The 25,441-nt window shown below is 23.4% G+C and overlaps 2 protein-coding genes across 3 annotated transcripts; one reads left to right on the top strand and one right to left on the bottom strand.

Moving 5' to 3' along the window:
- Positions 1-2,803: 2,803 nt before the first annotated feature.
- LOC112592166 (ADP,ATP carrier protein 3, mitochondrial-like) lies at positions 2,804-5,395 on the bottom strand. The gene is made up of 7 exons (XM_025336167.1): positions 5,057-5,395; positions 4,205-4,817; positions 4,013-4,122; positions 3,626-3,905; positions 3,419-3,566; positions 3,215-3,348; positions 2,804-3,087 (listed from the first exon to the last, which is right to left on the bottom strand). The coding sequence occupies exons 1-7, from the start codon at positions 5,393-5,395 to the stop codon at positions 2,804-2,806; spliced, it is 1,908 nt and encodes a 635-aa protein (XP_025191952.1).
- A 6,668-nt stretch (positions 5,396-12,063) lies between these two features.
- LOC112592145 (major facilitator superfamily domain-containing protein 1-like) lies at positions 12,064-18,103 on the top strand. 2 transcript variants are annotated; one of them, XM_025336144.1, is made up of 11 exons: positions 12,064-12,423; positions 13,844-14,005; positions 14,075-14,225; positions 14,755-14,880; positions 15,501-15,712; positions 15,783-15,993; positions 16,350-16,563; positions 16,631-16,728; positions 17,134-17,246; positions 17,794-17,893; positions 17,961-18,103. In XM_025336144.1, exons 2-11 carry the CDS (start codon positions 13,870-13,872, stop codon positions 18,019-18,021), a joined length of 1,422 nt encoding a protein of 473 aa, XP_025191929.1. In that variant the 5' UTR covers positions 12,064-12,423; positions 13,844-13,869; the 3' UTR covers positions 18,022-18,103. The 2 variants fall into 2 exon arrangements, with proteins under 2 accessions (XP_025191929.1, XP_025191928.1); XM_025336143.1 differs by lacking the exon at positions 12,064-12,423 and adding an exon at positions 12,558-12,657 and having other exon boundaries at positions 13,846-14,005.
- The last annotated feature ends 7,338 nt before the right edge of the window (positions 18,104-25,441 follow it).

Genomic DNA, 25,441 nt, shown 5'->3' with positions numbered 1-25,441 from the left:
ATGTTGTAAAAAAAAAATAATAATAAAAAATTGCATGTTAAAGCATGTATTGATATTTATTGATTATTAGCATATTTTCTAATTTTTTAAGAAAATATAATAAGAATATTTGAAGGTTTATTTAGAGAATATTAACATCATATTTTAAGTGTTTTAAAAGAATAAAATCCGGCCCTTAATGATAATATATTATTTTAGGTAAAATAAATATAGCTTTGAAACATTTTCTACTTTTATTAAAATTATTGTTCACTAAGATTTGACATAATCAGTTTATATATAATAATAATTTAAACAATATATATTTATAATATAATTATATGTATTTATGTATTATTATTGCTTTAATATCCAATTTAATTATATTATTTATTATAAATATATTATGAAAGTTATTTAAAATTGTATATTTTTATTTTTATATAAGTATTTTAACATCATGAAAATATTATTGATATGGTATTTAATATTTATAAAAAAGAAAATATCTTAAAATGATTTTTACATTTTCTTGATCATTAAAATTATTTTAAGAAAAATAAACATTATTAGATCAATCAATTATCTAAGATTATTGCAAATTCTGAGCATTTTTCGATCAAAATTGAACCAGCATACTCGTATACTTATTCTTAAATTTTAGTTGAGAAAATATACTGTTATCCCTAAAGCATTCTTTTTTTTAAATAAAAATATCTACTTAAAAACAAAAAAATCAATGATATACATTTGAAAGCATTTAAATACATTTTGTATTTGTTTTTATTTATTTCTGACCTATAAAATATAATTTAAACTTTTTTGCTTAAAAACAAAATTTTTATTATTATTCTACAATTAGGTTTATAATATTTAAAAAAATTAACTACATTTGTTTTGTAAAATCATTAATAAGTATAAAATCTATTGAAGTACGTTTTCCTGATAAATACAAAAATAAGACAATACCGATGATGATAAAGTATACAAATATTGATATTGAAAGTCTTAGTGCCCTAAGTTTTTAACTATTCGATCTTGAAAACATGAATCATAAACACTTTCATCAAAGTTAGAATTATATTTCATCACTGAAAGGGGATTCCATTCTTTACTTACCGTTTTTAAGGAGTTTATAATATAGGCAATTTTTTAAGGACTCGACTCCGACGTACTGCTGCTGTACTACCGCCACAGCTGTCAAAGAAAATAGAGTTGTTTAGTATAATAAAAAAACCATGTCAACGACGAAGCAGCAGTAGACGTAATTGGGTTATGAATATCCTTTGTGTATACACGGCAAACAATAAAGCATGTCTTTTTTGTTATTATATACACGTATACGGATTACAAAACATCGATAACTATAGGTAGGTTATTACTACAATTCCTATTTTAATTCATTTTTAAATTTTTGTTAGGTATTTTTCTTTTATTTTTACATCGTTTACTTCTTTTTTTCATCACTTTTGTTTAAAAAATCAAGCTAATCGGTTCGGTAAAATAGCAGATATTCTTATAGCAAGATATCATTTTACGGTAAAATAATATAAAGGATTAATTCTTTTTTTTATTTCAATAACTATTTTGAGCTTCTTTTACAAACGGCGTAAATGTTACAGCTAAAACAATAACACTTAAAAAATAAAAATATGCTTTCGTATCTCCAATAATGCGGTTTATTGGAATGGTTTACAGTAGAAATATTAATTATAAAAGAAATGTAAAAGAAAATTGAATCTAGATTCTTAAGAAATTATAGATATTTTTATAAATTATTTAAACAATTTCGTATACGCCGATCAATTCAACATACACAATAAATGAACAATTAAAATATTATAACATTTTTTACACGGTGTCTAATAGTAACCGAGTCACACGAACACCACCAGTCCACTACTGACCTTTTTTTTTGGTCATCCAGTTCTCCTTGTATTATGCTTAATATTATTGTTATCTTACCGGTTACCCTACTTACAATATTTTTACAATGTTAAAACTATTTTATATTAAGCAATTGTTGTCTTAACTAGCATGTTTTTATGTTGTTGTTTAACTTATTGGTTATTGTTTTAAATTGTACTTATTACTTATGATTGTTTTCTTAACCTAGTTTTTAAAATTTTGATATCTCTTATTATTACATATTTTATTAAATGCTAAAAATAAAAGCAATTAAAACGACAAAAAGTAAAACAAAACTTTTAGTACGTTAAATACCGATAACTTTTAACGGTAAAAATAGGTAATAAAACAAAATTAAAAAGTGGTTTTAGAGTAAAAACATTCATATTATGTAATTTATAAAAAAATAAATATATATTTTTTCTATCGATCATTTTGGGCTGGATTTAAGATCGAAATTAAATTTGAAGAAATTTATTAAAATTTCAGTTATCAATTATAGTTTTTGTAGATTTAAATTTTAAATTATATATTAATTTTATGATTTTTATATCGTAGCTCAGTATTTATTTTATTATTTTTTAAAAATTAATTAGGTTTTAAAATTTTAAATATAATTTTGTATTATAAAAAAATAAAATTACAATTTTAATTTTGATTTATATTAATAAACACGTACAAGATCGTCGTTCATGCGTTCTACACGTGTTTAATGTACAGCTATCAAATGGGCCTAAGAAAATAAAATATTGGTTATTACTTATAAGTGTTTAAAGATTATAAATGAGCGGAATAAACTGGTTTAGGGGAACACCGTAAAATTTTGGTTAACTACTCCGATCATATAAATTTTAAACACTTATAACTCATAACTACTTGTCCAAAATTTGATTTTTGTTGATTAAAATACACCGAATCACATCCACTTAGATTCAACCGGAATTTTCTTAAATTGGTCAGGTTTTTCAAATCTACAACTGTTTATAATTGTTTCGTACGTTGCAAATGCTATCCCATTAACAGGAAAGGCCCGTAAGCAGAGTAACCAAAATCCTCGTAAAAAACTTATAATTCCACCTTGATTGTAAGTTTTTTTTGTACAGTCCCACGCACTTTTGTATAAAGGTTTCTCGAGGTTATCTGTGATGATTTTTGATTTGATCACGTCAAACGGCAACACTAAAATCCAACTTAGTACACCTAAATTAAAATTTTACGAAATGGATTATAATATATTATATTTCTTTCACAGTTAAGATTTAATAAATTAAATATTTCAGTTACGCGTTAATTAATATGGCTTATTCAATTTGTATTTGTTGTTTACCTGCAACACCACCAGAAATAATTTGCACGTGTTTTGGCATTGACTCTACTTTGGTTTCAAAATGTGATATATTCATTAACATACTACATACATGTTCGTATGATAACACATAAATTCCCATACTAGGAATATCTCTAAAAATATGATAGGTACTTTTCAATAACTATTTTATTATTTATTCTACTATTATATCATTCAATAAACCTAATAAACAATAATGTTCCACCTCGATACAGTGAACGAATACCGTTGATATTATAAAGTTCAATCATTAATTTATATGCACTGGTCGTTTTTAATGGCTCAATTTTTTTTAAATTTTCCACATTTTCTTGCTTTAAAGTTGAAATATCTAAAACCGGTTTATTTGTATGTATCATAGAAATGAATACCTAGTATTGAAATATTTACTCCTTGCTTGTAATAATGTTTTGATAACTTCAATTGGTGTGTTTATCAATGCATAAGAAATACCAGCAATACAACCCGAAATAAATACATCCAAATGCCAATATTTGTGTAAATTTTCATTATCGTAGCAAAACCTGGCATCAATATTTTTATTTGTTTTACTGTCGTCGCGATGTATTTGGATTAACCTCATCACGTTACCATAAGTTCCAAAAAATGCTGAATTTGCGACACCAACACTTAAGATCGGAAACATCATTCCTCTAAAGTATCCTTTGAACTATTCAATACAGAAGATTTAATATCAGTTTAAAGGAATATTTTTTTCTAAGTCTTAAATTGTTTAAAACTAAATTTTGTTCAAATTATTAACTTATTTTTATTTGCCTTATCTTGATTGTAAATATCTCTAACGGTTTTTTCTACATTATCATTAGTAACTTGTTGTATGACTTTTACTGTGTCTATTGGATGTCCCACTAAGGTAGAAACAATACCTAAGAATTATTAAATTGTATGATGTAAATACGTAATATATAATTATTTTGTCTGATTATCTTCGAACTTTATATAACAAACCAGCTGTCCACCCGGATACAAAATCACAAACGGAAAAAAAATTTTCATAGGAAACACTTGATAGTGAATTCGGAATTTCCGAAAAAAATTTTCGGTAAAATGATTTTGAAAATTCCACGGTGAGTAGTAAAATTCCAGTGACCGGTACGGTTTTTACCATTGTTGGTAATAAACCAGAATACAATCCTCGTGAACCTTTACTTAGAATTTCTTTTTGAATCATCAGAAATTCGCTCTCTTTTACTGCCATCTGCACACGGGATTTTATTACATCTATTGGGTAAATGATCAACGACGTGCATATCCCAGCTAAAGATCCCGCCATCATTGTAGCAACAGCGTCACAGTTTTCCTTTCGTTTACCGTCTGGTTTTAGTAGTTCGCGAGCTCGTTCGTATGCACCGAAGAATACTGAACACCCTATAAACTCTCGGACTATTGTACATCCCAGCCCACGGTAAAGACCTTTAAAACCTTGAGATTTCCAGATTTTTTTAAAAATTTGATCTGTTGTTTGATTTTGCAATTTTACATTAGCCGTAACGTCATTGTTTATTCCTTGCATACGTATTTTTATCAATTCGGTCGGGCAAAGTACTGAAGCCGAAAAAAACTGAAAATGCATTTCGTGTCTGTAAATATTTATTGAAAAATTGTAACATGATATTTTATTGTACTGATTTTGATGAAGTTAATCTATAATGTGTACCTATGCATGACATTGAACGTTATACCTACCAAATATTATTCTGAATTTCAATTTGGTAGCCATTTTTTCGAGTAACTCGAAAAAAAATATTAAATATATATTTTATACTTAATATTTACTATGTTGAATAGAATTTTACTCACTGACGCAATACCTCCCGCCGCTGCATTTTCGATGTAATTCAAATCAGTAGTATCCACTGTCCCGACTGATTTGGCCACTAGTTTCTGGCACTGACCATAAGTGCCAAACATGACCGCCTCATCGGCTCCATTTGAGACGAGTGCTGGTAGTATACCGGCGTACAGACCAAAGAATCCTTGTTGACGGACAGTGCTTGATAAACATGAAAACATGCTGCCGTACATCTTAGGAAACAATTGCATTTTCACCTTCACTGTGTCCAGCGGTTGGCCCACGAATACAGATGCAAATCCGCCGGTAACACCGGCCAAAACATCTACAAATAGTGTGTTATCCATCGCAAATTACTTTACCTTTGATATGTATTCGTTTTGCTGTATTTGTAGCCTGTATCGATAATTTCTGTAAGTCATGTGTGTTCATAGGATTAAACTGGCATTATACATTACACCAACTATGAAGTTTGAGATTTGAATAAAATATAGCTTACTCGTATCAATATCGTGGTTGCTTGGCTCCGATATTTGCTAGCAACAGATATTGTGAATGAATATTTTCACAAATACATAAGACACGTCATTATTTGTGTAGGTACCTAATTTATCTATATTATATATCCCTATTGTTTTTATTTTTTTACTACATAGGTCATAGGAAATCGGAGAAACATGAAAGTTTTAATTTAAGGAAAATAACACTTTTATAGGATAAAAAAAATATTGTTATTTAAATTATTTTATTGATCAAAAAAAAAAAAATAAAAAATACTATCACCCAATTTGTGTCAAGTTATCCTTAAATAGTCAAATGGATCTAAACATGTGTCATGCTTAACGTGACAATATACCAATAGTTAGCCATAAGGCCACAGATACATTTTAAATAATAATGGTCGTCTTACTTTAAATCAAGTCTAGTAAAATATAAATTATAATTATGATATATTTATATAAATTTATTAAAAATCATATTGTATTATAAAAATGTAATAAATGTTTGTAAAATATTGAATTATTATTAACATATACTTATAGTAGAATCTCGATTATCCGAAATATGTAATATAAAATATTTAACTGTGTTTTAAAAACTTGTTTATAGTGTTTTTTTTTTTTCCAATAACTGAACTTTTGCGTATCCGAATTAGGTGCAATCCCAATTAATTCGAATAATCGAGGTTCTACTGTACTTATAAAATGAGTCATGAGAATAAATTGAATAATTTTATTTTTAATGTAAAGACCAATAATATGTATAATGCAAAGCATATGTTGATATTTTATTAAATCAAGAATATTAAATATTGTTATATTCCATTCATACATATAACTACAAAAATATAAAAATTAACATCAAAGTATTTCATTTAGTAAACATCTTGATTTAATAATAACAGATAAACAGGATAATTGGTTCAGGTAAATAGTTCATGTATATACTATATAGGGATTTGCCTTTAATTTTTCACTTCTCTTGGGTCGTTCAAATGGCACACATAATGACTTTACGCAGTGTGACTGTAATTTAAGCTCTAAATTCTGCTGATCATCCCTATATAATAAATATAATATGATTACCTATGTAAAAAGATTATGCTATAGTAAATTTTAAGCTTATATATGTAAAATATTTTCATACAATTTATCCCATTTAATGTTGCCGTCGCAAATGGGTCCACAAAATAGTATAAATAATAAACATTTTAGGTACTGTAAATACATTACACATTAAGATCATATTACAACATATTTTTCTCTCATTTTTTGTTTTACCTTAACATACAGATTATGCTGTATTTGATTAAATAGTTTGGTTATTATTAATGACATTTTGTAATTTCCATCAAATTTTATAACCTATCATATTAAATTTAGTGTATACCAGTTTTAAAATGTTTGTGATAAAATTAAATAATTAAAAATTATTGCTATATAAACAAATTGTAGAAAAACAATACATTTTTATATATAATACAAATTTAATATACCATATAAGTAAAATGCAAATTGACACATACAAAGTTATCATATCATTCAATATTTATTGAATATACCTAGTTGGTACTTTAAAGAGATGGTGGGTGGTCAAAAGTAAAAAATTCCCACTACTCTTTTAATAATTAAAAAATTTAAAATTATAAAAAGGAAAAGATGGGAATTTTTACATATAACTAGTTTAAAATTTATTTTCTTATTTTATCATAATTTAAAAATTAATAACCGTTGATATTTTAAATATTTGTCACATGTTTGTTATAATATCTATATTTATTTACTTTTGTAGAATATTTCTACTATTTTTGAGCTATTTGTGGGGCTGAGATATTTTATTATTTTATTTAAATGTATTAACTCCTTTAATTATTTATATACCATAGTATTAATGAATCATTAATTTATATAATATAATATTTTATATAAATGTGTAATAATACAATTTGTATTTTAAGTATACTATTTTATTTAATGTTCTTATGTTTATTTATTCAAATAAATGTTAGAAAATATATAAGACATTTAAAAACTAACCTGATCAAAATCTATAATATAATTGTTCCCATATCCAGTTCTCTCAGTAACTTCACAAAATGTCTGTATATGTTCTTCCATAGAATTTTTGAGTTTTGGTGCTTTTAATTTTTTTTTTTTTTTAGTATATGTTTTCTTAATTTAATGCAGGAATAATTCCAATGTAATAAAATAATGTATATTTTTTTATATTAACAACTTAAATCCAATTTACAATTGTTTTTAATATTTTATAAAAAATATAAATTAATTATTAAAAAAAATTTTAATTTAACAAAACTTTTAATGGTATTAGCTATGAAAAAATAAATAATGATATAGGTCTTTAAAATATTTTTAGTATTTTGAAGTAATTATAAAGTTAAATATAAAATAATATACAAATTATAGTGGGAATACATTAATTATACATACTTTCTTAGCTGTTAATAATAAAACTACACCTAATTATTTTTTTAATAGTAATAAAAGTTATTTAATAATTAACATAAGAGTAATAAATATTTTTTATTTAATTTTAAGAGAATATTATTTAAGGTTACACTTGAATAATTTTAACTAATTTAAAATTTTAACTCTATCAAGAAAGTTATGTTTCAAATTTATTGTAATTATAATGTATTATAAAAATTGAAGTCAAAACCTGGTATGCGAGGTTATGACTTATAGGTTGTCACTGTAAGGTATGTACGAACTATACCTCCTAAAATAAAGAAATATTCATTACAAATATATCTATTCTGTAAAAACTATAGGTAATAATGATATTTTAAGATATTTTAAGCTATGTTGACATAAGTAAAAGAAAAATCTATATAGTCATGTAGACCAGTGGTTCCCAACCTTATTTATTCTATGCCCCCTTTGTAGATTTTCAAAAATCTCGTCCCCCCACCAATAAATTGAAAAAATTATAATTTTTTTGTTTACTTTACGTTTTACAAATAAACTATATAATATTCGGAAAGACTACTTTTTTATTAGTGATAGAAATTATAAAATATAAATAATTGTAAATAATATAATATTATAGAGGAATTTTAAATATAATAAAATTTGATAAATAAAAATTTTACTTTGTGATGGCTGCTTGTGCCTCCCCAGCGATGTGTATACGCTCCCCAGGTTGGAAACCACTGATGTAGACAAACAAATCATCAAGAAAATTACAATTTTATAAAGTATAGCATAATAACTTTATCAGACAAAAATTAAATTGTTTTTTTTTTTGTAATTGTATTTTACAAGTCTAGAACAACTAATTAAAATAAATAATAAAAAAAAACAGAGATATAAAATTATAAAGAAAATTCATTTTGATTTCTGATTTAATGTATTCTAATCTATTAAATATATGGGGCCTATTATTTCCTATAATTAGGTACATAGGGAGAGGAATTATTTAATTGTAATGATTACTCCCGTATTTATTTTGTCATAATTTATCACTTCTGGTAAGGCGGTAACCGCAGTACTGCATATTCTATTGCCTATACACGTCTTTAAAGGGTTTTTTAAATTTAAATAAACATAATTGTAATTATTATTACAACGCCATTTTCAGAACATATTATATCATTGCTTATTTATACCACAAACCTATTCACAGTATTCAACAATAAGTACCTATGTATTTATTGAATCAAATGTCAAGAACAATAATATTTGATATTACAGTAATTAAATATCAATAATATATAATATACTATTATAACAATTAAATATTAATAATTAATAATTATAATAATATGTCATATGATAAATGTTAAATACAATGCTCCTGGTAAAATGTATTAATTACTATATAATTATTAGTAAAATTAATAAATATAAATACACTAGTAAATATATTTAGTAATGTAGGATAAACAGATTATTGCATACAAATTGTCTGTTCAGATTTTTTTTTTATGTATGTAACAATTTATTATTAAATTCAAATTTAATACATACATTATAGTGAATTTTTAATGACAAGGTACATTTGAAACCTATTTTACAACAGAGTAGTTATCTACTTTACCCACTTTTGTTGATTCTATTTAAAATACATTTTGAAGAAACATTGAGCATTGAATTAGATACACAGATATTATTTTTGTGGGAATTAATATTATACTATTATAAACAATTAAATAAACTTTGTTATTATATGTTTTATTTTAATTTAAAATCATGTTTTTTTTTTTTTTTTAACAAAAAACATGGATTTAACCAAATATTTTTAAGAACATATTTTGTAAATTTTTAGTGTATATAAATCTGAATCTTAGTTATGATCTATATTATAACATATATTGGTATTCCTACTTCCTAATACATAAATTAATGTAAATATTTGTAATATTTTAATTTTATTCATATACAACATATAATTACAAAAATATTAGTATCAGTACAATTAGGATTGTTGTGATATTTTCATGTGATGAATCCTACTGACAAAAAATATAAATAATTATAAGCATGTATAGTGTAATTACTACACATACTTATAGTGAATAATACTTTCACTATTAATTTTGAATATTTATTGAAAAGACTTATTAAGATATAAATAATTTTTAAAACAAAATTTAAATATGAATGTTTAATATTAATTGATTGAAAAATGACTAATGTGAGGAATTTTTTGTACCATGTTCACATACTAACACATCAGTGTACCTACATTATTTTATTGACTGGAAATCATTGTTATATTGTGGCACATAGCAAATTTATAGACATTCATAATATTTTATCATAATTTATAATCGAATAATATGAGTTTATAATTTTTGCCTCAACTTTATTTTTTCTATACCATAATAAGATTAAGTGGACAGGCAATGAGGAATGTTTATTGTTCTGTTTTTTATTAGGCTAGTTAAAAATGTATTGTACCAGACACAAATATTGCACATGTTTATGTAAATAATACAAACGCATTATTAAATAAATTATTATTTAGACCATATTATGTTTCACTTGTATAAGTAGAACAATTTTCTCGTGATTTTTCTGTTAATGTATATACATTATAAAGTATGGTAATATTACTATTCTCTATACAAAATTTGAACTTCTAACACTTGAAAAAAAATGTATTCCTATGTTTTTTTATAATTTTAATTGCTATGAGAACCATGTGTGTGAGATCTTGAATTAAATAGTTAAGTTATATTCTAACATTTTTAGCAATATTTTCTGAAAAATAAATCAAAAAAATGTCTAAGTTTTAAATTTTTATAGTTTGAGATTTTGAAACTTTCATTCTGCATGGAAAATGAAAATGATTTGAGCAATATTACAATGTTTCTATGATTAATAATTTTTGAATTACAATAATTCATTATCGATAATTGTTATTTTACCTTTGAATATTCGATATCTTCAATATTTGTTAATCAATCACTCGTAAAATTATAAATGGCTTTTTGCTTATTTTTCTTTGTATATATATATATATATATTTCAACAAGCTGATCCTATGCACTTCATTGCTCATTAAAAGTGCCAACCATAATATTATGTTTTATTTTATATAGCTGATCTTGTGCATTTCTTTCCCGTTAAAAGTACCAACTAGGTATAATATTATGTTTTTATTTTATACAATGAATTTACTCGATGTTGCTTGCCGACCAGTAACGATGCATTCCTTCATAATTCGTATGCGTGTTTATGTCAATGTTAAATAATAAATTCTCATTTATTTTTATCACAGAATAAAAAGAAATTTTTTTTATAAGATGTTGAATATATTAGAATTTTGTTTTGTCGCAGCGTAATGGTATATAGCTTAAAGCCTCCCTCGACAAATGAACTATCCAACACAAAAATAATTTTTCAATTTGAAATAGTAGTTCTTGAGATTAGCACGTACAAACAAACAAACTCTTCAGCTTTGTTATTATATATTTCAATAAAACAAACTTACGAGTAATCTTGTATTCAATTTTCAAACCTTAATTCTTAATTACAAAATAATTTTTCAATCATTGCAAATGTTTGTGATTTTGATGATATTAAATATAGTTAAGTTATAGTTGGGTATAGTGAAATTCCTTGCGATTCGTTCATTTAATACAATATACTAACGTCTTGTATTGCCCACAATGACAAAATATATGCCACACACGACACACTTAGACATTCGAATCGTACAATGAACTGAATGAACAAGAAAATAATAAAAAATATTACAATAATTGAATAATTATTAATCACATAACATTACCAAGATTGTTACGAAATACGAATGTTACGATTTACAGTATTTACTATTTACACTTCCTGTACACCGTACGGAGGAAACAGTGCAGTTGCAGTACAACCTGTTACCGTGGAATGGATTATTGGTCTCACACACTCACGACATGCCACAGCCCGCCATATGCTATCAAAGAAGACCTTCACTGATAAAGCCTTTTGTGATACGAAATATACACGAGCATAATAAATAATATTATTATTATTATACATACGGTCGTATCGTGTCGTGTCCGTGTTTTTTTTTTGTCCCCTATGGTGTGTTAAATATTCCCACTGATAGAGAATGGTACAACAAAGGCCTTATATATTTTATTAGTTTATAACTCCCCTGTTGACGCGTTTGGTAGCACGAAAACTACTATTATTATTATTATTATTATTATTATTATTAATATTGGATGTTCATTATTCCATTATATACTGCTGAGTAATGTTTACAACTCCCGCGTGATATAACACAATTTTGATCATTTTCTGCGCACACAGTAAACGGCCGATAAATCTTTGACATTGTTTTACTCAACACGTTATATTATGGTCGATTGGACGGTCTAAAGTACAAATTGCAAAAAAAAAAAAAAGGTTAGTCGATTTACGTTGTTATTGCTTATGCTTGTCAATATTCAACAGTCTGTGAATTTGTTCTTTTACAATGCGTTTAATATAACTGTTATTAAAATTCTATTGTATAATCGAGTGTTAACTAATTTAATTAATAATATGTTAATATGTTGATCATACCTATTAAAATGGTATAATAGTGCTAGCAGTTGTTAAAAAAAAATCACCTAAGTTCTGAACGAATTGATCAATAGGTATACGTTTTTTTTTTTTTATCATTTATGATGGTTTTTTGTAAATTAAAATAAAGTGTGTATTATTTGGATGTTACTTTGTATATTAAGTAAATTTTTTAACTATCAAGAAAAGTAAAATACCTTAAGGCTTTTGTTGCATAAACTTACTGTTCCAAATGGCAAAATATATGACCATAAAAGTATTAAATTATATTTTCAAAGTTATAATTTAATTGTTAGATATTTATATTCTATTTAGTGAGAAAACACATCGATTATGTATATTTGCACTCAACATTACTATTGAGACTGGTTTCACTATAGCAGGATATAGTGTGAGAATGCATAAAACTGATTTTTTGTCAGGCTACAATGTGTTTTCTTGCTAAACAGAATATAAAAATTTAAAAAGTACATCTATAGAAATTTGACATGTAAGAAAATAATATGTTATACCTATATTAATTGATTTTATGGAATTATTGATTAATAATTTAATTTTTATCGCTTCTTAAATAAGTATTGTGACACTTAATTGGAGATATTAAAATATTGTCAACCTAACAATATTTGAACAATTAAAATATTGAAACTAATAATTAATTGCCTTATTAATTGTATTATAGTAATTTTTTTTAAAAATCGAGTTTATTTGTTAAAAAACCGATCATATTATTAGAAGTCTTATTGAATCATCTCTAAGTGATGAGATGCCCAGATATGTTATATTCATGTTACAAATGTGTAATATAGCAAATTTGTGTTATTTTGTGTCGTTAAATTTAATTTTACAGTAAGTTGATCAATTTAAAGGTGAGAATATCATTTTTGTTCTATTTTTAGTTTCTTATTAATATTTCAATTTTAAAGCAAGTTTTAAGCTTGTTAAATATTTAAATTTAAAAATGCTCAAAAGTCACATTAAAATAAAAATAAAAAATCACATCTAGAACATAAATGATATTATTACTTTAAAATTCTCAATATTAAAACTAATGATACAATATGTATTTTTTTGAACGCAAACTTGCTATGTTGTGAATTTTTAGGACAAAGACAATTATGTTAGAACTTGGAGACTATATGAAATAAAATTAAGGAAGTTTTTAAAGTTTTTAAAATTTATAAATATAACGTTTATTAATTATTTGATACAATTTATTTAATTAATATGTTTAATTTATAAAATTATTTTAAAATTTCCAGTTACTTAGTTTTGACATTGTAAAAATGGAAGAAAATCAACCATCTACTTCATCTGCTATAAAAAACAACCAAGAAAACGATTGCAAAGTAACATGGACACATCCAAGTCATATTTTTCAACGACTTATAGCATTATTTTTGATGTGTTTAATTGGATTTGGTAAATATTTATTTAGCTGTATTCATAAAAAGTAAGGAAAATGTAAAAAGCAATATTTATGATTTTTAGGTTCATACTTTTGTTTTGATAATCCTGGAGCATTACAAGATGATTTTATTCAAGACATGAATTTAACAACTTCTCAATTTGTCTATCTGTATTCGTGGTATTCTTGGCCAAATGTTATCATGTGCTTTGTTGGCGGATTTTTAATTGACAGGTTCTAAGTTATTTATTTTATAATATGCTAGAAATAAATTTATTTGTAACATATATGGTTACTTTTGAGATTTAAATCAGTGATATTAGTCCTTTCCAGGAATACAATTTTTCTTTCATTTATCAGTACATAAATAGTATAACTTTTTTTTACACTTTAGTACTAGATACATGATAATAATAAATTTCATTCAAATATGTATACATTTAAATAACAAATATATTATTTTGGTATTTTATTCATATATATGTACATTTTATTTTTGTATGCATATTTTTTGTTTTTAAAATTTAACTTCTTTATGAAGTAAATTATAATATGAAATTAACTATAAACTAAAGTTAAATTAAATTAGTATAAGATTTATCTGCATATATTCTAGTTGCAAGATTCATGTTTAAAGGTTATTAATGTTTGTTTATTTTGGTAAATTCAAAATTGTAGTTATATTAATTTAATATAAATTTACAGCATGGTAAACTTATTTAAAGATTATTGTTTAATATGTTTTTTTTTTTAACGTTTCTAGTGTTTTTGGGATACGTTTAGGTACCATCATCTATGCATTGTTGGTTGTTCTTGGTCAAATAGTATTTGCTGCTGGAGCATATTTGAATGCCCTCTGGGTTATGATACTTGGCCGTCTGATATTTGGGTAATTGTATTTTAGTATCATAAGTATAACTATGAGAATTAGGTGATGTAATAACTTGTTTTTTTAACAAAAAAAGAAAGAAATTGAATACATTAAACAACTTCATATTGATGAATTGATATCAATAAAATTTGTTGAATAAGTATAAACCTTATTGTTATGTGTATTTCAGAATAAATAATCTATCTGTTAAGAAGTTAAATTTAATTAAACATTATCATTTAATTTGGGGTTTATATTTATATAAATTAAAATATTATGGATATTTTAACATACTATAAAAATAGTAATTAATAAATAATTCATATTTTAACGTTTAATTTTAGGCATAGATTTATTTATTGGCCATTAATATAAGAAATCTAATATTTTTAGGGTAATAAACTAAAATACTATAAATTATGATGTACTATTCCATGTGCAATTTAAAAATGTAGTCTAGTTTTTGTAATTGTTTTCAATTCATTTTTAAAATTAGGTAGTTATATAAAAAATATATTGATAAATGTATGGAGTAACATTATATTACTCAAAATTTTTATGAATGTTTTATGTATTAAAATAGTGTTCAGGTAAATACTTGAAAATTATAAAAACTAAAAATTTATTTTTTGACATAGAATTGGTGGAGAATCATTAGCTGTTGCTCAAAACAACTATGCAGTACTATGGTTTAAAGGAAAAGAACTGAATATGGTGTTTGGATTTCAAATAAGTTTTGCCAGAGTTGGTTCAACAGTGAATTTTATAGTTATGGAACCATTATATCGATATGTGAAAAAACAAATAAGTGTTCCTAACTATCAAAGTTTATCAATTGTTTTGTTAGTTGGTATGTATTTAATAAGAATCATAATTTTACTGAAATCTATTAATTTATATTTTATAATATTTTATATCAGCAAGTTTGACCTGTATTTTATCATTGGTAAGTGCCTTGTTACTTGCTTGGCAAGATAAAAGGGCTGAAAAACTACTTCATCGAAAGGCACTTGAAACGACTGAAGTTGTAAGAATGTCTGATGTGTGGTACTTTCCAAAAGTCTTTTGGCTAGTTACATTCATTATTGTTTTCTATTACACATCAATTTTTCCATTTGTTGCATTAGGAAAGTAAGATGATTTTGTATTATTTTATTTAATTGTAATAATATTATGATTTATAAAGAAAAATTAACAAAAAGTTAAATCATTGATATTGGATCATTAATTTCATTATAGTATTTCTGTAGTTTGAAATAATTTTACAACTTTATTTTCATTTATCAAATTTTTAAAATTATTTCTGAATCAATATTGTTAAATTCTTTTGTTGTGCTTTTAAATAAATTACTTATTAAAATGATGTAACTTTCAGTTTTAGTCTAATATCATATGATAAAAGAAATTTTATTTATTTTTTAGTAAAATATTAAATTATCTAATTATTATTTTAATTTGATACTTCACTGTACATTTTAATTTTTCAGAGTATTCTTTGAAAAAAAATATAACTTTTCACCGGATTCAGCCAATTTAATTAATGGAATTATTTATATTATATCATCAATTTGTGCACCAGCACTTGGTCTAGTCATTGACAAAACTGGGAGAAATCTATTTTGGGTATTTTTATCAATTCTTGGTACCTTGGTTTCACATATGTTCTTGGCATTTACATTTGTGAACCCTTATATTGCTATGGTAAAACAATTTAACTTAATTTTAACTATAAAAATATAACTATTACAATGTTTAAAATTCTTTATAGTTTACAATGGGATTATCTTACTCAATGTTGGCAAGTGCATTGTGGCCTCTGATTGCTATGGTTATTCCTGAACATCAAATGGGAACAGCATATGGCATGTAAGAGTTTTGTATTTTAATTTTGTACTTATAATAGTTTATTATGTTTATTTATTAAGATGAAATAAGGGAGACCTTGTAGTAATACATATATGAGTTTGAATTAAACATAATATAGCTAAATCATTGTGAATTGTTAACACAATATGGATATTAATTAATATGTTTTTGTTATTTATTCAAGATTTTTTATTCAGATGTTAATTTAATTTAAAACTTAAAGCTAAATCTTAATATAATATAGTATAATAATGTGTGAATCAATAAAATAGTTAGGAAAGTAATACAATTTTTTTGCTTTGATCTTATTATTTTTTTTTTACATTAAAAAAAAAAGATTCTGTTTTAAACAATGGTAAAAATATTTTACTGTATTCTAATTTTTTATTTTTATAATATTTATAGAGCACAGTCTGTTGAAAATCTTGGTCTTGCAGTTGTTGCTTTGTTAAGCGGTATAATAGTTGATTCAGATGGCTATTATATGGTGGAATTATTCTTCTGTCTTTTATTATCAAGTAAATATTATATTTTATTAAAAATTATGTATGCAAATTATGTATTGTTAGAAGAGTTTGGTTTTACGAAATTAAGAAATAAATAATTAAGTATATAGCTTTTGTTTTAAATTCTTGCTAATTAAATTGAGCTAATAAATAATTGAACTTCATAATCTTGCAATGCCTTAATATTAAAAATTATGATTATGATGGGGATACATTAAAAAATATTTTTAATTATTAGTTTTAAATTTCTATAAAATTTAAAAATATTTTTTTTCTATTTTTGTAAGGAATTAAATTAAATAAAAATTTCATTTTATTTTTTAAATATGAATTTATCTTCATATTTAAAGTGAATTATACAAACTTAAATGAATTATAAGTTTTTCGATTTATTTTGATTGTATAATTTATCTATTGAACTTGCTTTGTTATGTTTATAATTATTTTATATGATAATGTGATGATTCCTTTTAACAATTTTAAATATTTGTTTTACCTAATTTAAATAAAATATTCTTTTTAAAATTATTTTTTGTCTAATTTATTTATTCTATTTTAGCTGCTTTGTTGCTGACAGCTATTTTGTGGACATGTGACTCCAGGAATAAAGGAATTTTAAATATGAGTATTAATCAAAGAAATAAAATCGAATTGAACAAGTAATAAATCATATTTTTTTAAAATTAATTTATAATTATTAAATTTTTAATAAAACTTTTTATTTAGACCACCTTGTCCAGAAAAGCAAAATCTTTTACACAATAATGACACCTTTAATGAAGACTAAAGATTAACTTTAACTTTTAAGCTTATTTTTTTTAAGGAAGAAATTAATCTTTAAACAATATATTATTCTCAAATAAATCAATAAATCATTACTTTTACTGATTTATTAATATCACACATATATATAACAAATGTATTCATAAACTAAATTATACTAAATTCTTACTTAAACATAGCATTATATGCATATTATATATGTAAAAATAAATAGATTAAGCTGTATGATTTTTTAACATATAAGACTTATTATTTAAAAATATTTATCAATTATTTTTATATTATTTTTAAAACATCAAAGTGTATTTTTTGAATGTTTAACTGGATTTTATTTTATGTTAAAAAAATAGCTTTGTTTATCAAACTGAAACCAGGACAAATATGTGGAATGTAGTAAATTTGAAGTGTTTAAATGACTTATGGCTTCTTACATATACTATCCTTATACCATTGAGCTTAAGTTTTTTCTGACAATGATTGATTTAAATTTTTTTGTAACTTTTTAGTTTTTACAATGTTATTTTTATGTTTAATATTCTCCTAATATAAAATATTATATTTTTAATTATAATAGTAATGATAACATTTTAAATAATGTTAGATTACAACTTAATGTTAGTATATTTTTTATTAGACCGTTAAAATAGTGTGTTAAAACCAAAAAAATACACATTTTGACTATTAAATAATATACATTTTAATTTAAAATTATATTTTAAAGTTTTTTAAACATTGTAATTTTTAAAAATAAGTTAAAATATTCTTTTATTATTAAGCACTTATTATAATAATTAAAAAATAAGCAAATAGACTGTAAACTTCTATATTAAACAATTTCTAGTATTTCTCTGTTTTCTCCTACTCTAAACATAAAAAAATACAGAACTATATTTTAATGAGAAATAAGGGGGAAAGGTTAATAAATAATTATTCTGAAATAATAAGTTTAATGTTAAAATACTTCATCTGTATAACATAATCAAAAAAATTTATTTCATAATATTGTTATCTATTTATTATACAACTTTTTCAAAAAAATAGCAAAATCGAATTTGAGTTTTTGTTTATTAAAATTAATTATTATAATTTAATTAAATAAGTTCTATGCTATAGATTGTTATTATTATTATACAAATACTTTGTAATCAAAAGTCTGTAAAACATTTATCTATAAGGAAACAAAATGTGCAAAGTACCTCATAATTATATTATTATGTTTCAAAAATTTACACATACATTTTAATAGACTTATTAAATATATGTTGTATAGAAACATTAGGAAACATATAATTTATATTATTGTATTATTGTCATTCCTTTTTTATATGTTACATTTTATTGTGTTAATAAAATTATGTAATTAGTTTTAGTTGTGTTACTCATGTGTTATACACGTTTAATTATATTATAATATAGGTATGTAGTGAAATTGTTACTACTATATTTTAATTCCTTAGGATTAGATTTCCATAGAAGTATTTGATTTGTTTCTCATTAAATAAGTTGATAAATTACTTAAATTGAGTTAAAAATGTACATTATGTTATAAGATTACTATTAAAATATACTATTCATGTAATGACTCGGTTGGTCGAGCATAAAAATTAATTTTACCTGCAAGATTATTCTTAAAATAAAGAAATTTTAAATTGAATACATTTTATGTTCTTTTTTACATTAAACACACTAAAACACAGTTAAGTAAGAAAATTGTCATAATCTATTACAAGGTATAAGAACATTTATTTATTTCAGAACTCTTATGTGACAAACAAGGTGATTTTTTTTAAGTATTCATGTGATAGGTTCTGAAATAAAACTTCGTTTTTCATTAATAATGCACTTTGATTATTTAAACAAAATTGCCAAAAATAATTTCAAAGAATACAGTAGAACCTCGATTATCTGGGGTAATGATGGGGAGAGGGTCATACAGATAAATGAAAATCATGGTTAATCGAGACTTTTTATAATAATGAAATTTTTTATTTAATTATAATTAGAAATACATAGGTATAATTTTATAATAATGAAATTTTAAAAATTTTGATTCAATTGTAATTAGAAATATACATAAGAAGACGAATACATACAATAATGTTATACATACATCCATAATATTGTATACAACAAGTTATTAGGGCTTAAAATATGAAGTTATCATTAAAAATGTCATTAATATAATTGTCGATATCGAGTATTATGTTTAAAAATTTTTGGAAGAGTGGGCAATGGGCATGTATAATTGCAAACACGGATAATCGAGGCTCTACTGTATATTTAATTTGATTTTGAATTTATAAAATGCCTGTAGCTTACAGAACAACTTAGTTGTCAATGTTTGTCTATTTTGTTTTAATCAAAAAGAGAATTTTACAATAAAGTTAAAACAATAACATTATTTTCATAGTAACTTCACAAAAGCCAAATAATTCTTATATTTTAATCAATTATTATAGTTTTAAAAATATATTTTAAGAATTGTACCATAAAATAAAAATAGTTTATCATACAAAATTAACATATTGAAATTATATTTTTATGTTGTTCAATTGTAATACATTTTGAATAAACATTTTATATTTAAGTCTAAACTTATACCATCATAGTAACCAATTATTGATAATTATATTTAGTATTCATTTAAAAAATTATACTTTTCAGTTGTCATGTTATGTTATCTTTAAAAATAATGTTTAACTACTTGAAGGGGCTTTTAAAATTGTAATTTAAGTTTACTATCGATACTATAATAGAATAGAATACCTACTCATATAACCTGTGTGATGCACTGATACATAGGTTATGTAGGTATTATAATTATTTGTATGTGTGATTTAATGATTGATGATTACGTGAGGTTTTGAATTGCACTGCAGTTAAAATACTTTATTAAAGAATCGAGAAAAAATATTTTAAATTAAAATATAAACTTTTCATTTATCACACAAATACGTACTAATTTTTGGAAATTTGAAAATAGCACAGTATGATGCAATTCGGTAATTTAAATTTATAAATAATTATTACATTAAAATCACAATAAATTACATCATAAATTAAATCACTATATTTTTTGATTATTTTTTTAATATTTCAATTTTTTTTATTAATTATCAGAATTTAGATTAAAAAATCATGATTTTCAAAATAAGGTATTAAAATGGAATTAGTTCATTTTGAAATGTAATCCCGTAATATTATTTATGGTACTGTTTTGATTCGAAAATATACTTTGTATACATCATGCTAGCATAAATACATATTATTTTAGCACGGCATCAATTTAAATGTATACTATATTCTACAGACAGCCTTATATTTTAAAGGGGAATTAATTTAAATTAATGGCATCTATGCCACTCATTTCATTTTTCAAATCATAAACAGCAATATTTTTAAATTCTTGACGTTATTTTATGCAATTTTAATTTTAAGAAGTGTTCTTCGGTGATCACATTCTTTATTTCAAACTAGAATTACATTTTTTGTTGAAAATGTATAAGGAAATAAATTTTTTGTTAATGTAAATGTAGGTATGTAAATTGAAATTTAAACTAATACTTTCTAAGTTATTTTAAGTATGCAAAAGACAATATCCTTCATAATTGACGAATTTAACGTGTGGCATTACCATGGAAATTTTATAGCGTTTTTCATTTTTGCTCATAAATCATAATACATTATTTACAGCTCCACATTTTTCAGATAACATTGTATTATACAATAATTGTCTGTTGCAATTCCAACACATTTATGAAAAATTGCAAATCGAGTTTCGCTAATTGCTAATTTTTTTAAATATTTTTTACGATTATTAATTAAATAGGTATTATAAAATTACACAAATGATTTTTTTAAAAATTCAATTAGCGAAATTCGATTCACAGTTATTTGAAATCAATTTACATTTAATTAATAATATTTGAAAATATTTTGAAATCAGTTCGACAAAGTGGGGAGAGGAAAACTTCATGTACACAATATAAGTTCATTTTGTGTAGTTTTACTTATATATTTTGCTCTAGATTGAGTAGTTAAAAGATGATTTTTAAAGTTTTGTCAACAACTGAAATTTAATAACTCTTTGAAATTACCTCTGTTTTCTGACGGAGTATCGGAATCATTAAATTAACTACCGTTATCAAAGTGTTCTTGTATATAGAAATATTCTGTCAGCAAAGAAATGCTAATGTGTCAATAACAGATTTTAATTTGGCCCTATTTTCTAAGACTTGTTGATAATGCACAGTATTAAGTTAATTAATTATTATTTGATTTAAATAAATACCTATTTAAATTTTTTTTTTCATCTTAAATGGCATTCATATGATAAATATTTTGATCATGTGTCTCAAGGTACCCATCTTTCTATGGATGTTATGTTTTTTGATTCAGTGTCTGTTTTCGTATGATTATTAACAATTAATCAGTAAATACAAAATAAATTTTTACGTAATTTTGTTAAAAAGCAAATTATTTAACATGGAATCCTCATTTTTTTTTTTTATTGAACTTAAAAAAACATCAACAGCAAAGGTTATTAGTTTTTGTGTTTGTTACATAAAAAATATATAGACATATTAGATGGTTTTATGCGCATTTGCGATACCTACGTCACATTTTGTTTTATGATTTCTTTAATTAAGTTTTTTGTTTTGAGACCTATTTTTATCGATATTTGGGTTGTGGTCTAATCAAATAAAAACACTATACATACTATACCTATATTTTGTTCACCAAGGTCATATAAATAAAAATACAAAATATATTGCTAATTAATTACATTCAATTTAAGTATTTCTTAAATGTAAATAAATACGTATAGTTTTAGACGTATGTTAAGCTCAGGCAAGGTGCCAAAAAGAAAAACAACTTAATATTTGTAAACGAATCACTAATAAGTAATAACTCAATTCATAACAGGTTACAGGTAGATATTTTTTATATGCATATTAGGTAATTATTACACTCTTTGTTTTATACCTCAAACTACGAAATTTGGTAAAGATACGTACTTTTCAACAATTTTATATGAATCTACGTAACTAATAACCTGTCATTGAATCAATTGTATAAAAAACAATATTAAAAAAACTGCAGTTATTATTATTTAAATATTAAATAAAATTGTATAAATTATTTATTTATTTTGTGTATATTTATTTTTATTTAGGTAATAAAACTATTTTATTGAGTATAAAAAACTGATAATTTAACATAACTCATAGTGGATTATTTCAAGTTTTTGGGGTTAATATTTTTTGCAAATTACAACACAATATCTAAAATCATTATGTTTTTGAACAAACATCCAATTACGTCAAAATTTGATTTTCGAATTGACTTTAATTTGGGTTTTTGTTAAGCTTGTTTTTAAAACGTTTAGTAAGAATATTATGAGAATATTTATATCTATTCAATTTTCAAGTATTAAAGTTCAAAAAAATAGGACTTTTTATTGAGTAAAATATCATTTTAAATGTTAATTATTTTGAAGAATTTTGTAGAAAAAATTGAACTTGGAACGCTTGAAGAAAAAATTTTGTGTTTTTTAATTTTGAATTAGCCGAATAAAATAAAAATAAAAATAATAAATATACAACAAAATAATAGAAAAAATTATATTTTAACCATAAAAAGCTAATATAAATTAACAGATTATTCATATTTGTTTTAATTAAAAACATTTTATTTTGAAAACCAATATGATGTAAATGTTAGCATTTTACAGTAATTTTTTTAGTTTTCAATTATTTCAAAATCTAACATTATATGATGAGAAAATGTTATTCCTTTCTTACTATACAATAAAGTATTAATTATTATTTTAAATAATAGCCAACGAGTATTTTGTCATTGAAACATTTCTATTAAGAAAGAGGGGAGAAGGAGAAAAAAATTGAAATTCAAGTATTTAAAAAATGTTAATTTTTTTTAACTATTTAGGGTTATAATTTTTGTTCTTGTATCAAGCTGCTAAATTTTTTGAAAGTTGCTACTAACACACGAAAATTCCATTTACTAGAAGAGACAATATCAAATAGGTATGTATAAAAAAAAAATGAAGTTATTATTATTACAGAAGACACCTTAAATGGCAAACAAATATAAATGATTTAAAATTAAATATTATTACAATCAGAATTTAAACAAATTAATTATAAAAAATGGAAGAAATGAGAGGGGCATGCTTAGAAAATAACTCTGTATATAATATATTATATATTATAATTATTTCAATTAAAATAGTAATATAAACCATTGCTACACCACTGATAATTATTATTAGATCCAAAATGTAAATATTATACTTTATTACGGTTAAAATTATTGAATTTTTGCGACTATAATAATATCATGGTATTTGTTATGTTTACACACGACACGCCCAAAAATATATTATACGCTCTGATTTACGTCAAATTCATCATTATATTATTTACAAACAATACCACTTAAGCCGTGACAGCGTAATGTCTTCCATAATTTATGACTCTAGGTAAATACATAGGAATATGTCTATCGATTTTAAAACGCTAATTTCAATTTAATCTCTCCGTTCTTTGGGTTTTTATTTCTACCAGGTATATAATGGATGGAACGGTGGATTTTTTATACATAATACATTTCCACGGGTGAAATTTTCTTTTTATCCGCTCCTAGCTGTTCTCTACGAGTGCTCTTGTAGATGATTTGGTTTGATTACAGATTTAAAATAGGTTTTTTTATAGCTTTTCCTACTCTTACACTTATTGATTATTAGTACCTATAAGTAAATTTTTTTTTTTATCAATATTATTATTTACAAATTATAAGTTACTGGTTTTTAAACACGGTTAGAAATTAACGTAACATAGTATATACTATGTATACTAGTATGCTAATACATGATAGTTTATAGTCATTTTTTAAATAAAAGCTTATTGTTCTTTAGAAACATAATATTATCAAAATTATTATTCACCATAATAGTTATGTTTAGTTTTAAGTATTTAAATATTTCGCACAACACTGTATTCGTCTTTATCAAGTAGGTATTCTTATCAAGTGTGTAGGTATCTATAATATATTGTATAGGTACTACACAAGTTATTAAAAACTGTAATTTACTTATTTACTCTCAGTGGTGTATTTAAGGGGGGAAGGAAGGACAATCGCTCCAGGTGCCAAATTGTAAGTCTCTTAAAGGGGCGCTACGCTAGAAGTTAAATTTTTTCAAAGATACAGTAAAAATATTTTATTTTATTATAAAATAAAATAGTTGTTTTATTTTTCTTAATTTTTATTGATAAATTATAAGTGATACGTGATAAACGAATTCCACATGATTTTAACGCGTGTACTTTGTTCTACACTGGTGTAAGCAATATCATAGAACATAATAATATATATATTCAGTGGCAATATTACACTTGTTATTT

The sequence above is a fragment of the Melanaphis sacchari genome, unplaced genomic scaffold (genome assembly GCF_002803265.2).
Source record: "Melanaphis sacchari strain LSU unplaced genomic scaffold, SCAv2.0 Contig159_pilon_pilon, whole genome shotgun sequence".
NCBI classification, from domain to species: Eukaryota; Metazoa; Arthropoda; class Insecta; order Hemiptera; family Aphididae; genus Melanaphis; species Melanaphis sacchari.
The sequence above is the reverse complement of the archived record's forward strand: the minus strand, read 5'-3'. Positions and strand labels throughout refer to the sequence as shown.

Coding starts and splice junctions, on each gene's coding strand:
- LOC112592166 (XM_025336167.1), bottom strand. CDS start 5,395: ATGGATAACACACTATTTGTAGATGTTTTGGCCGGTGTTACCGGCGGA. Junction 4,818..5,056: donor CGGCGGGAGGTATTGCGTCA/GTGAGTAAAATT, acceptor ATGCATTTTCAG/TTTTTTTCGGCTTCAGTACT. Junction 3,906..4,012: donor ATATTTACAATCAAGATAAG/GCAAATAAAAAT, acceptor TGTATTGAATAG/TTCAAAGGATACTTTAGAGG.
- LOC112592145 (XM_025336144.1), top strand. CDS start 13,870: ATGGAAGAAAATCAACCATCTACTTCATCTGCTATAAAAAACAACCAA. Junction 14,881..15,500: donor CTTGGCCGTCTGATATTTGG/GTAATTGTATTT, acceptor TTTTTGACATAG/AATTGGTGGAGAATCATTAG. Junction 15,713..15,782: donor ATCAATTGTTTTGTTAGTTG/GTATGTATTTAA, acceptor ATTTTATATCAG/CAAGTTTGACCTGTATTTTA.